Here is a 14529-nt window from a genome sequence, read left to right on the forward strand (position 1 = left end):
TATTGTCTGTACTGTCTATGGTCCCAGTGTTAATACCAGCAGTACGTGACTCTCTATGGTCCCAGTGTTAATACCAGCAGTATGGAGGGAGGGTGACTCTCTATGGTCCCAGTGTTAATACCAGCAGTATGGAGGGAGGGTGACTATGGTGCCAGTATTCACACCAGCAGTATGGAGGGATGGTGACTATGGTCCCAGTGTTAATACCAGCAGTATGGAGGGAGGGTGACTATGGTCCCAGTGTTAATACCAGCAGTATGGAGGGAGGGTGACTCTCTATTGTCCCAGTGTTAATACCAGCAGTATGGTGGGAGGGTGACCATGGTCCCAGTGTTAATACCAGCAGTATGGAGGGAGGGTGACTATAGTCCCAGTGTTAATACCAGCAGTATGGAGGGTGACTATGGTCCTAGTGTTTACACCAGCAGTATGGAGGGAGGGTGACTATGGTCCCAGTGTTAATACCAGCAGTATGGAGGGTGACTATGGTCCTAGTGTTTACACCAGCAGTATGGAGGGAGGGTGACTATGGTCCTAGTGTTAATACCAGCAGTATGGAGGGAGGGTGACTCTCTATTGTCCCAGTGTTAATACCAGCAGTATGGAGGGAGGGTGACTATGGTCCCAGTGTTAATACCAGCAGTATGGAGGGAGGGTGACTATGGTCCCAGTGTTAATACCAGCAGTATGGAGGGTGACTATGGTCCTAGTGTTTACACCAGCAGTATGGAGGGAGGGTGACTATGGTCCCAGTGTTAATACCAGCAGTATGGAGGGTGACTATGGTCCTAGTGTTTACACCAGCAGTATGGAGGGAGGGTGACTATGGTCCTAGTGTTAATACCAGCAGTATGGAGGGAGGGTGACTATGGTCCCAGTGTTAATACCAGCAGTATGGAGGGAGGGTGACTCTCTATTGTCCCAGTGTTAATACCAGCAGTATGGAGGGAGGGTGACTCTCTATGGTCCCAGTGTTAATACCAGCAGTATGGACGGAGGGTGACTATGGTCCCAGTGTTAATACCAGCAGCACGGAGGGTGAAAGGACTACCATTGTGTCATGATGACCAGTCCAGAAAAGGACATTGTTTTATGGGAAGTTTACACCTGGTTCTTTCTCACTGGCTTCTCTTGGATTTCTTTCTCCCAGTACCTTCTTGGCTGACATTCATGAGATACAAAACACAACTTCCTAATCCCAACTCCTCAAACACCACAGGATATCCATTTGGTCAAAATCAAAATTTTGTATTTTTTTATAGCAAAACAAGTACAACACACATACAGTACAATTCATTTAACCGAACAGTGACGTGATTGAGAGTGTGTGTGTGGATGAACTACGTTCACACTACTAAGTGGAGGTAAACCAAGCGATACTGAGCTTTCCTGGTTAATCATCCTCCGGGGACTGGCTAAAATCAGCTGCAGTTGGTGTGTTTGGATGGGGACTTGGCTGCAGCCTGCAGGGTCCTGCGGGCCAACTCCAAGGCCCCTTCCTTGGTCTTGTTCCCACCGATAAAACCTCCGGCGTGGACGAAGACACAGTCGGGGATCCCACTGAGCTCTGACAGGGCATCGTCACGTACCCCACGCCACTCCTCCAACAGAGACAACCTGGGACAGACACACGGAGGGACATTGTCAACACAGGCAGGTTGGACACAGAGGGACATTGTCAATACAGGCAGGTTGGACAGAGGGATATGCTTGAGCACACAGAGTACCTGAACACAGTCCAAGTCATCCCCTAACGGCTAAGGCTGATTCCAGAAAAGCACTGTTTTTCAAGACTACGTGGCCCTTCAGGCTCGGGGCAGGAAGGGGACACAGAGGAGAGCAGAGGTAGCATGGAGTCAGAGTGGGTTGTACAGTGTTCATGTTGCCAATAACTGCAGGAGTTGGCAAGGCAGCACAAAACAGATCTGGGAGCAGGCTAAGACAGAGGGATACTGTGAGGACACGGAGGTCAGGCAGGATGGACACACAGAGAGCGACTGCCCAGGAAAGGGAAACAGCCCATTTCCACAACACAGTAACACAGTAAGACAGTAAGACAGTAACACAGTAACACAGTACACAAGCCAAGGGTTCTGTCTGTTTTTCAAGTTAACTCCAGGCCCTGTCATAGGCTGTGGCTGGCGAGGGTCAGGCCCTGTCATAGGTTGTGGCTGGCGAGGGTCAGGCCCTGTCATAGGCTGTGGCTGGCGAGGGTCAGGCCCGTCATAGGCTGTGGCTGGCGAGGGTCAGGCCCCGTCATAGGCTGTGGCTGGCGAGGGTCAGGCCCCGTCATAGGCTGTGGCTGGCGAGGGGCCCCGTCATAGGCTGTGGCTGGCGAGGGTCAGGCCCCGTCATAGGCTGTGGCTGGCGAGGGTCAGGCCCCGTCATAGGCTGTGGCTGGCGAGGGTCAGGCCCCGTCATAGGCTGTGGCTGGCGAGGGTCAGGTCCTGTCATAGGCTGTGGCTGGCGAGGGTCAGGGTCAGGCCCCATCATAGGCTGTGGCTGGCGAGGGTCAGGCCCTGTCATCATAGGCTGTGGCTGGCGAGGGTCAGGCCCTGTCATAGGCTGTCATAGGCTGCTTGCTGGCAAGGGTCAGGCCCCATCATAGGCTGTGGCTGGCGAGGGTCAGGCCCCATCATAGGCTGTGGCTGGCGAGGGCCAGGCCCTGTTATAGGCTGTGGCTGCAGAGACACAGAATGCGTGCGGGCAGAGATTCTGTACTCATTTGAACTCTTAACATCTAATCCCCATTCTGTAACAGTACACAGCTCTAACATCTAATCCCCATTCTGTAACAGTACACAGCTCTAACATCTAATCTCCATTCTGTAACAGTACACAGCTCTAACATCTAATCCCCATTCTGTAACAGTACACAGCTCTAACATCTAATCTCCATTCTGTAACAGTACACAGCTCTAACATCTAATCCCCATTCTGTAACAGTACACAGCTCTAACATCTAATCCCCATTCTGTAACAGTACACAGCTCTAACATCTAATCTCCATTCTGTAACAGTACACAGCTCTAACATCTAATCCCCATTCTGTAACAGTACACAGCTCTAACATCTAATCCCCATTCTGTAACAGTACAGAGCTCTAACATCTAATCTCCATTCTGTAACAGTACAGAGCTCTAACATCTAATCCCCATTCTGTAACAGTACAGAGCTCTAACATCTAATCCCCATTCTGTAACAGTACACAGCTCTAGACCAGTGGATTAAAAATAATCAAATCTTAACTCACTTATTTGAATCGGCTGTCTAGTGCTATGGCAAAATGTGCTCCCAGGGTAGGCCCAGGGAGTTTGGGAATCCCTGATCTTGTGTGTGTGTGTATGTATATATACACTGCTCAAAAAATATATATATATCTATATAACATTAGGGGCAACTGTCGGGCCAGTGTCGTGCATTACCTTCAGTAGCAGTAGTTCACATTATTTAAAAAAAGATATAGCCGAGGATATTCTCTGGAAACCTCTTGAGAATCTGTTGAGGTGTGAAAAGGGACTAATAAGGTAGAAGAGGACAGATGGAAATTGGGTGGAGGGGAATGTGACACGGTGCTCTCTCAGTCAATATCCAATCTCACAAGAGGGAGGAAAGACGAGCAGGAACAAGCAGGAACAAGTCAAGTGTGAAGGGAGGATGGAGGTCGCTAAGGATGAAGAAGGGTTTGAATTCATTCAGGAAAAATGGTAACTAGGGCACCTGCTTGATTTCATGAATTTTGACACCATTTTACTTCTGATTAATAATAATAATAATTCACAAAAGATAATCTAGTAGGCTTTGAGCAGCGAATCCTTATAACCTTGAATAATTCCACGGAATAACTGGACCGTATTCTCAGAACAGACACAGCAAAGGAAAAGTAGACTGGAACAATAATAATAAGTAGGAAGAGGGGCAATTGGCACCAAAACGTTTCTGAATGAAAGAGTGAGACTGATTCTGAAGACCCATTAACAAATCAGCTGCACAAATATTAGTCTGCCAAATGGATCAAAGCAGCAGATCCCCTGAAATACCACCTGTTTTTTGCTCATTTCTAAAAATCAACCATCATGCATTTGTCCCAAATGGAACCCTATTCCGTGCACTACTTTTGACCAGGAAAGGGGGATACCTAGTCAGTTGTACAACTGAAATGTGTCTGAGGCATTTAACCCCTCTGAGTCAGAGAGGTGCGAGGTGGGGCTGCCTTAAAAATCGACAACCACGTCTTCCTGGACCGGGGAAACAGTGGGTTTAACGGCTCAGGGGGCAGAACGACAGATTTTTTTTACCTTGTCAGCTCGTGGACTCGATCCAGCAACCTTTCTAGTTACTAGTCCAACGCTCTAACCACCGGGCTACCTGCGCCTCTAACCACCGGGCTACCTTTGCCTCTAACCACCGGGCTACCTGCGCCTCTAACCACCGGGCTACCTGCGCCTCTAACCACCGGGCTACCTGCGCCTCTAACCACCGGGCTACCTGCGCCTCTAACCACCGGGCTACCTGCGCCTCTAACCACCGGGCTACCTGCCTCTATCCACCAGGCTACCTGCCTCTATCCACCTGCCTCTATCCACCAGGCTACCTGCCTCTATCCACGGGCTACCTGCCTCTAACCACCGGGCTACCTGCCTCTAACCACCGGGCTACCTGCCTAACCACCGGGCTACCTCTAACCACCAGGCTACCTGCCACCAGGCTACCTGCCTCTAACCACCGGGCTACCTGCCTCTAACCACCGGGCTACCTGCCTCTAACCACCGGGCTACCTGCCTCTAACCACCGGGCTACCTGCCTCTAACCACCGGGCTACCTGCCTCTAACCACCGGGCTACCTGCCTCTATCCACCGGGCTACCTGCCTCTATCCACTGGGCTACCTGCCTCTATCCACTGGGCTACCTGCCTCTAACCACCGGGCTACCTGCCACCAGGCTACCTGCCTCCGGGCTACCTGCCTCTAACCACCGGGCTACCTGCCTCTAACCACCGGGCTACCTGCCTCTAACCACCGGGCTACCTGCCTCTAACCACCGGGCTACCTGCCTCTAACCACCGGGCTACCTGCCTCTAACCACCGGGCTACCTGCCTCTAACCACCGGGCTACCTGCCTCTAACCACCGGGCTACCTGCCTCTATCCACCGGGCTACCTGCCTCTATCCACCGGGCTACCTGCCTCTATCCACTGGGCTACCTGCCTCTATCCACCGGGCTACCTGCCTCTATCCACCGGGCTACCTGCCTCTAACCACCGGGCTACCTGCCTCTAAACCACCGGGCTACCTGCCTCTAACCACCGGGCTACCTGCCTCTAACCACCGGGCTACCTGCCTCTAACCACCGGGCTACCTGCCTCTAACCACCGGGCTACCTGCCTCTAACCACCGGGCTACCTGCCTCTAACCACCGGGCTACCTGCCTCTAACCACCGGGCTACCTGCCTCTAACCACCAGGCTACATGCCTCTAACCACCGGGCTACCTGCCTCTAACCACCGGGCTACCTGCCTCTAACCACCGGGCTACCTGCCTCTAACCACCGGGCTACCTGCCTCTAACCACCGGGCTACCTGCCTCTAACCACCGGGCTACCTGCCTCTAACCACCGGGCTACCTGCCTCTAACCACCGGGCTACCTGCCTCTAACCACCGGGCTACCTGCCACCGGGCTACCTGCCTCTAACCACCGGGCTACCTGCCTCTAACCACCGGGCTACCTGCCTCTAACCACCGGGCTACCTGCCTCTAACCACCGGGCTACCTGCCACCAGGCTACCTGCCCTAACCACCGGGCTACCTGCCTCTAACCACCGGGCTACCTGCCTCTAACCACCGGGCTACCTGCCTCTAACCACCGGGCTACCTGCCTCTAACCACCGGGCTACCTGCCTCTAACCACCGGGCTACCTGCCTCTAACCACCGGGCTACCTGCCTCTAACCACCGGGCTACCTGCCACCAGGCTACATGCCTCTAACCACCGGGCTACCTGCCTCTAACCACCGGGCTACCTGCCTCTAACCACCGGGCTACCTGCCTCTAACCACCGGGCTACCTGCCTCTAACCACCGGGCTACCTGCCTCTAACCACCGGGCTACCTGCCTCTAACCACCGGGCTACCTGCCTCTAACCACTGGGCTACCGGCCTCTAACCACCGGGCTACCTGCCACCAGGCTACATGCCTCTAACCACCGGGCTACCTGCCTCTAACCACCGGGCTACCTGCCTCTAACCACCGGGCTACCTGCCTCTAACCACCGGGCTACCTGCCACCGGGCTACCTGCCTCTAACCACCGGGCTACCTGCCTCTAACCACCGGGCTACCTGCCTCTAACCACTGGGCTACCTGCCTCTAACCACGGGCTACCTGCCTCTAACCACCGGGCTACCTGCCTCTAACCACCGGGCTACCTGCCTCTAACCACCGGGCTACCTGCCTCTAACCACCGGGCTCTAACCACCTGCCTCTAACCACTGGGCTACCTGCCTCTAACCACCGGGCTACCTGCCACCAGGCTACACCAGGCTACATGCCTCTAACCACCGGGCTACCTGCTACCCTCTAACCACCGGGCTACATGCCTCTAACCCTCTAACCACCGGGCTACCTGCCTCTAACCACCGGGCTACCTGCCTCTAACCACCGGGCTACCTGCCTCTAACCACCGGGCTACCTGCCTCTAACCACCGGGCTACCTGCCTCTAACCACCGGGCTACCTGCCTCTAACCACTGGGCTACCGGCCTCTAACCACCGGGCTACCTGCCACCAGGCTACATGCCTCTAACCACCGGGCTACCTGCCTCTAACCACCGGGCTACCTGCCTCTAACCACCGGGCTACCTGCCTCTAACCACCGGGCTACCTGCCTCTAACCACCGGGCTACCTGCCACCGGGCTACCTGCCACCAGGCTACATGCCTCTAACCACCGGGCTACCTGCCTCTAACCACCGGGCTACCTGCCTCTAACCACCGGGCTACCTGCCTCTAACCACCGGGCTACCTGCCTCTAACCACCGGGCTACCTGCCTCTAACCACCGGGCTACCTGCCTCTAACCACCTGGGCTACCTGCCTCTAACCACCGGGCTACCTGCCCTAACCACCGGGCTACCTGCCTCTAACCACCGGGCTACCTGCCTCTAACCACCGGGCTAACCACTGCCTCTAACCACCGCCACCAGGCTACATGCCTCTAACCACCGGGCTACCTGCCTCTAACCACCGGGCTACCTGCCTCTAACCACCGGGCTACCTGCCTCTAACCACTGGGCTACCTGCCTCTAACCACTGGGCTACCTGCCTCTAACCACGGGCTACCTGCCTCTAACCACTGGGCTACCTGCCTAACCAGGCTACATGCCTCTAACCACTGGGCTACCTGCCTCTAACCACCGGGCTACATGCCTCTAACCACCGGGCTACCTGCCTCTAACCACTGGGCTACCTGCCTCTAACCACTGGGCTACCTGCCTCTAACCACTGGGCTATCCATTGTGCTCTGGTGAAAGGGAGTGCCCTGTAGAGAGAATAAGGTTGGGAAGAAACCTCTTATTTCTAGCAACCATCGTGCACTTCTTCATCTTATTCGGTGCCTTCTGTTGCAATTTTAGACAAGTGGCGTTTATACATGACAGACAAGGTGTTATATTGAAATATGTCACTGGTTGAGTTCGTGAGTCAACGACACCCTCCGTCTGCACTAGATAGGCTATGGACTATTACTAACAGACTTCATTTACATAACGCTTTTCCACCTACAGTAGATGCTCAAAGCGCTTTACATAGTAGGGGGAGAAACTCACCGCATCTACCCTCAATGTGTAGCACCCACTTGGGTGATGCCATGGCAGCCATTTTGTGCCAGAACACTTACCACACAGCAGCTATCAGGTCGAGAGGTGAGGAGCGATATACACCAATTGGGAATCGGAGGAGGGGTGGGGGTAATTAGGTGGCCATGATGGAATTTAGCCAGAACACTGGAGGTTACCACCCCTACTCTTATGGTAGGTTCCATGTCAGGACATCGGTTTAACGTGTCATCTGACAGACAGCACCCAAGGCAGGGCAATGTCCCCATCACTGTCCCTTTACACACACTGTGTAAAGTGGTGAAAGAGAACCAGTGAGATATCAAAAAACAAAACCCAGTCCTCTCTGGATAACTGACAATACTGTTATTTTAATAGTATCCCTACAGAAAGACCACAGGTGAATAATCTTTAATTTTATAGGTAAAAATTTAAAATAACCAAATCAAATTGTATGACATTATAGGACTTAGCAAAGAAATGACTTGAAATTCATAAATTGCATTTCACACTTCAGAATGTGAACTAAAAATACTGAAAATAAATTCCTTGATTGCTGATTAAACAAAAAATGTACCCCAATCCTGCAAAATGACTACTTTATCTTCCCTCTCTCTCCAACATGCACGAGAACAGAAGAACCAACTCTGCTCACATTTCCTGGTGCGATGAGCAGTGATAAAAATAGTCTATTCTACGCAGGTGGTGTTTACGTACTCGAGACACAGGTGATAACAACACTCTTCCTGTTATTCTGCAGGAGTGGATCCGGCAGCAGCTACTTGCTGGGAGAATCATGCTTCCCTCAAGCGCTGCCATCTGGATCCACAGGCTGCGTTTCAATCCACCAACATGTTCCCGTCCCTCGACCCTCATTCCTCCTCCCTCCGACACAGCCATCTGGGGAGGCATGGTGTCAGCGGGCCAGGGTTCATGCTCTTATTCCAAATCTTTCAGCATTTACTCTAGCCTGTCGAAAGTGTCATATGGGTGGGGGGGGTTGCAGTTTTGCGATTTTTCTATTGGTTCCAATTCGCCAGGCAAAAACGCAGCCAAGCCCAGCTAAAAAAATATATGAATAATTTGAAATAGTATTTAAATACAGGTCTGGTTGTTAGGCATTGTCAGCATCTACACTACGCATAACATTGAACTAAATGGAAAGCTTAGCAGCATCTCATACAACCTCCTATTCTTCCCACTGTCAGGTGTCGGCTCATCCTAGTGGAAAACCAATTCTAATGAGATTCCTCACTGGAGTGGAGAGAGAGGGAGGAGATGGGTAAGAGAGAGAGAACGGAGACCATGCAGCTGACTTTTGAAGCCTAGAGATGTGCCTTATGTTCCTCAACCCCCCGGTCATTCAATCCCCTCTCACCTTTTACAAGGCACTAAATGGGCTTTAAACTAACAGGGTTTATTTACGCACAGAAAACTGCACAGGAACGGGATGAAGAGCAGCTACTGAGGAGAAGTGATGTCCTCTCACTACAAATGTACTTTAAACCTACAGTATGACACAGTACCTGAAACGTCCAGGACCTGAAACATGATGAACAGTCAACACCCCATGATGAACAGTCAACATATACCACCCCCCATGATGAACAGTCAACATATACCACCCCCCATGATGAACAGTCAACATATACCACCCCCCATGATGAACAGTCACCGCCCCATGATGAACAGTCAACATATACCACCCCCCATGATGAACAGTCAACACCCCATGATGAACGGTCACCCCCATGATGAACAGTCACCCCCCCATGATGAACAGTCACCCCCCATGATGAACAGTCACCCCCATGATGAACAGTCACCCCCCATGATGAACAGTCACCCCCATGATGAACAGTCACCCCCCATGATGAACAGTCACCCCCATGATGAACAGTCACCCCCCATGATGAACGGTCACCCCCATGATGAACGGTCACCCCCATGATGAACGGTCACCCCCCCCATGATGAACGGTCACCCCCCATGATGAACGGTCCCCCATGATGAACGGTCACCCCCCATGATGAACGGTCACCCCCCATGATGAACGGTCCCCCATGATGAACGGTCACCCCCCATGATGAACGGTCACCCCCCATGATGAACGGTCACCCCCATGATGAACGGTCACCCCCCATGATGAACGGTCACCCCCCATGATGAACGGTCACCCCCCATGATGAACGGTCACCCCCATGATGAACGGTCACCCCCCATGATGAACAGTCACCCCCCATGATGAACAGTCACCCCCATGATGAACGGTCACCCCCCATGATGAACGGTCACCCCCCATGATGAACAGTCACCCCCATGATGAACAGTCACCCCCCATGATGAACAGTCACCCCCCATGATGAACAGTCACCCCCCATGATGAACAGTCACCCCCCACCCCCATGATGAACAGTCACATATACCCCATGATAAACAGTCCCCCCATGATGAACAGTCACCCCCATGATGAACGGTCACCCCCATGATGAACAGTCACCCCCATGATGAACAGTCACCCCCATGATGAACAGTCACCCCCATGATGAACGGTCACCCCCCATGATGAACAGTCACCCCCCATGATGAACAGTCACCCCCCATGATGAACGGTCACCCCCCATGATGAACAGTCACCCCCCATGATGAACGGTCACCCCCATGATGAACAGTCACCCCCCATGATGAACGGTCACCCCCCATGATGAACGGTCACCCCCCCCCATGATGAACGGTCACCCCCATGATGAACGGTCACCCCCATGATGAACGGTCACCCCCCATGATGAACGGTCACCCCCATGATGAACGGTCACCCCCCATGATGAACGGTCATCCCCCCCATGATGAACGGTCACCCCCCATGATGAACGGTCACCCCCCATGATGAACGGTCACCCCCATGATGAACGGTCACCCCCCATGATGAACGGTCACCCCCCATGATGAACGGTCACCCCCATGATGAACGGTCACCCCCCATGATGAACGGTCACCCCCCCCCCCCCATGATGAACGGTCACCCCCCCATGATGAACGGTCACCCCCCATGATGAACGGTCACCCCCCATGATGAACGGTCCCCCCCCCCATGATGAACGGTCACCCCCATGATGAACGGTCACCCCCCATGATGAACGGTCACCCCCCATGATGAACAGTCACCCCCCATGATGAACGGTCACCCCCCATGATGAACAGTCACCCCCCATGATGAACAGTCACCCCCATGATGAACAGTCACCCCCCATGATGAACAGTCACCCCCCCATGATGAACAGTCACCCCCCATGATGAACAGTCACCCCCCATGATGAACAGTCACCCCCCATGATGAACAGTCACCCCCCATGATGAACAGTCACCCCCCATGATGAACAGTCACCCCCATGATGAACAGTCACCCCCATGATGAACAGTCCCCCCCATGATGAACAGTCACCCCCCATGATGAACAGTCATCCCCCCCCATGATGAACAGTCACCCCCATGATGAACAGTCCCCCCCATGATGAACAGTCCCCCCCATGATGAACAGTCACCCCCCATGATGAACAGTCACCCCATTATCCTTTTGACTTCTACATAATTTCATCCATTACCATTATCCTTTTGACTTCTACATAATTTCATCCATTACCATTATCCTTTTGACTTCTACATAATTTCATCCATTACCATTATCCTTTTGACTTCTACATAATTTCATCCATTACCATTATCCTTTTGACTTCTACATAATTTCATCCATTACCATTATCCTTTTGACTTCTACATAATTTCATCCATTACCATTATCCTTTTGACTTCTACATAATTTCATCCATTACCATTATCCTTTTGACTTCTACATAATTTCATCCATTACCATTATCCTTTTGACCTGCGGGAGAAGCAATCCACTTCAGAATTGCATTGTAAATTACATACTAAAATAATCCCCTGAAAATAATTACTTATCCACAAATAACTGATTGGAAACTGTAAGTGTGATTTCTGCTAGAGGGGAGAACACAGATGTGTGCACAGTTTATAAATGTACACATTGTGTGTGTGTGTGTGTGTGTGTGTACTCCAAATACACCTTTCAAACCAGAACTATGATAACTATGATAATAAAATAACTAAACATTCAGCAGTCTGTATTAGAATATAGTTGCATATCAAAACATAGGTTGATATTTTCCTCATGGGTTATCAACAACATGAGATGATATTTGTTCCATTGCTTTGTTTTACCAATGACCCCAGCCAATCAGCAGAGGGCTCTTTTACCTATTGACCCCAGCCAATCAGCAGAGGGCTCTTTTACCTATTGACCCCAGCCAATCAGCAGAGGGCTCTTTAACCTAGTGACCCCAGCCAATCAGCAGAGGACTCTTTAACCTAGTGACCCCAGCCAATCAGCAGAGGGCTCTTTCCTAGTGACCCCTAGCTACAAATAGCTGTTTTACCTAGCTGACCCCAGCCAATCAGCAAGGGCTGTTTTCCCTAGTGAACCCAGCCAATCAGCAGGGACTCTTTAACCTAGTGACACAGCCAATCAGCAGAGCTGTTCCTAATCCAGTGACCCCAGCCAATCAGCAGAGGGCTCTTTAACCTAGTGACCACAGCCAATCAGCAGAGGGCTGTTTTACCTAGTGACACCCAGTCAATCAGCAGAGGGCTGTTTTACCTAGTGACCACAGCCAATCAGCAGAGGGCTCTTTAACCTAGTGACAAACAGCCAATCAGCAGAGCTGTTTACCCCTAGTGACAAACCCAGTCAATCAGCAGAGGGCTGTTTTACCTAGTGACCACAGCCAATCAGCAGAGGGCTCTTTAACCTAGTGACCACAGCCAATCAGCAGAGGGCTGTTTTACCTAGTGACACCCAGCCAATCAGCAGGGGAGAGAGAGTCTGTCCGTCTGTATTTTCTGTCTGTGTGAATCACAAACGTGATGGTCTGACATTAAATGATACCTAGGAGAGTATACCAGTCCACCCATTATGACAACATTCTTGAATAGGGACCCCCCTTCTATTCATTGTATTTAAATGGCAGCAGATGCCTTCAGGAGCAAACGAGAGAAGAAAGTGTCTGCAAAAAATAACTACCATTCAAAATTCCATGATCGTCAGAACCCTAGCTACAAGCTACAGCTCAGAAAGCTGTTTCTACCCGTAGCTACAAACTGACAACTCAGGAAGCTGTTCCTCTCCCTAGCTAAAAACCGACAACTCAGGAAGCTGTTCCTCCCCCGAGCTACAAACCTACAACTCAGGAAGCTGTTCCTCCCCCTAGCTACAAACCTACAACTCAGGAAGCTGTTCCTCCCCTAGCTACAAACCTACAACTCAGGAAGCTGTTCCTACCCCTAGCTACAAAACTCAGGAAGCTGTTCCTCCCCCTAGCTACAAACCTACAACCCAGGAAGCTGTTCCTCCCCCTAGCTACAAACCTACAACTCAGGAAGCTGTTCCTACCCCTAGCTACAAACCTAGAACCCAGGAAGCTGTTCCTACCCGTAGCTACAAACCTACAACTCAGGAAGCTGCTCCTCCCCCTAGCTACAAACCTACAACTCAGGAAGCTGTTCCTCCCCCTAGCTACAAAAACTCAGGAAGCTGTTCCTCCCCCTAGCTACAAACCTACAACTCAGGAAGCTGTTCCTCCCCTAGCTACAAACCGACAACTCAGGAAGCTGTTCCTACCCCTAGCTACAAACCTAGAACCCAGGAAGCTGTTCCTACCCCTAGCTACAAACCTAGAACCCAGGAAGCTGTTCCTACCCCTAGCTACAAACCTACAACTCAGGAAGCTGTTCCACCCCTAGCTACAAACCTGCAACTCAGGAAGCTGTTCCTCCCCTAGCTACAAACCTACAACCCAGGAAGCTGTTCCTCCCCCTAGTTACAAACCTACAACCCAGGAAGCTGTTCCTCCCCTAGCTACAAACCTACAACCCAGGAAGATGTTCCTCCCCTAGCTACAAACCTAGAACCCAGGAAGCTGTTCCTACCCCTAGCTACAAACCGACAACTCAGGAAGCTGTTCCTCCCCTAGCTACAAACCTACAACTCAGGAAGCTGTTCCTCCCCTAGCTACAAACCTACAACTCAGGAAGCTGTTCCTACCCCTAGCTACAAAACTCAGGAAGCTGTTCCTCCCCTAGCTACAAACCTACAACCCAGGAAGCTGTTCCTCCCCCTAGCTACAAACCTACAACTCAGGAAGCTGTTCCTACCCCTAGCTACAAACCTAGAACCCAGGAAGCTGTTCCTACAACCCGTAGCTACAAACCTACAACTCAGGAAGCTGCTCCTCCCCTAGCTACAAACCTACAACTCAGGAAGCTGTTCCTACCCCTAGCTACAAAACTCAGGAAGCTGTTCCTCCCCCTAGCTACAAACCTACAACCCAGGAAGCTGTTCCTCCCCCTAGCTACAAACCTACAACTCAGGAAGCTGTTCCTACCCCTAGCTACAAACCTAGAACCCAGGAAGCTGTTCCTACCCGTAGCTACAAACCTACAACTCAGGAAGCTGCTCCTCCCTCTAGCTACAAACCTACAACTCAGGAAGCTGTTCCTCCCCCTAGCTACAAACCGACAACTCAGGAAGCTGTTCCTCCCCTTAGCTACAAACCTACAACTCAGGAAGCTGCTCCTACCCCTAGCTACAAAACTCAGGAAGCTGTTCCTCCCCCTAGCTACAAACCTA

General features: G+C 51.7%; 1 protein-coding gene across 1 annotated transcript in view; it reads right to left on the minus strand.

The window, feature by feature from the left end:
* Positions 1-1232: 1232 nt before the first annotated feature.
* Positions 1233-14529, minus strand: part of myg1 (myg1 exonuclease) — a 34823-nt gene continuing 21526 nt past the window's right edge. The window contains exon 7 of the mRNA XM_042330007.1: positions 1233-1617. Coding sequence (XP_042185941.1) covers positions 1422-1617 — 196 coding nt within the window. The 3' untranslated portion in view covers positions 1233-1421. The remainder of the gene's footprint in view (positions 1618-14529) is intronic.

The sequence above is a fragment of the Oncorhynchus tshawytscha genome, linkage group LG02 (assembly GCF_018296145.1).
Source record: "Oncorhynchus tshawytscha isolate Ot180627B linkage group LG02, Otsh_v2.0, whole genome shotgun sequence".
Lineage (NCBI taxonomy): Eukaryota > Metazoa > Chordata > Actinopteri > Salmoniformes > Salmonidae > Oncorhynchus > Oncorhynchus tshawytscha.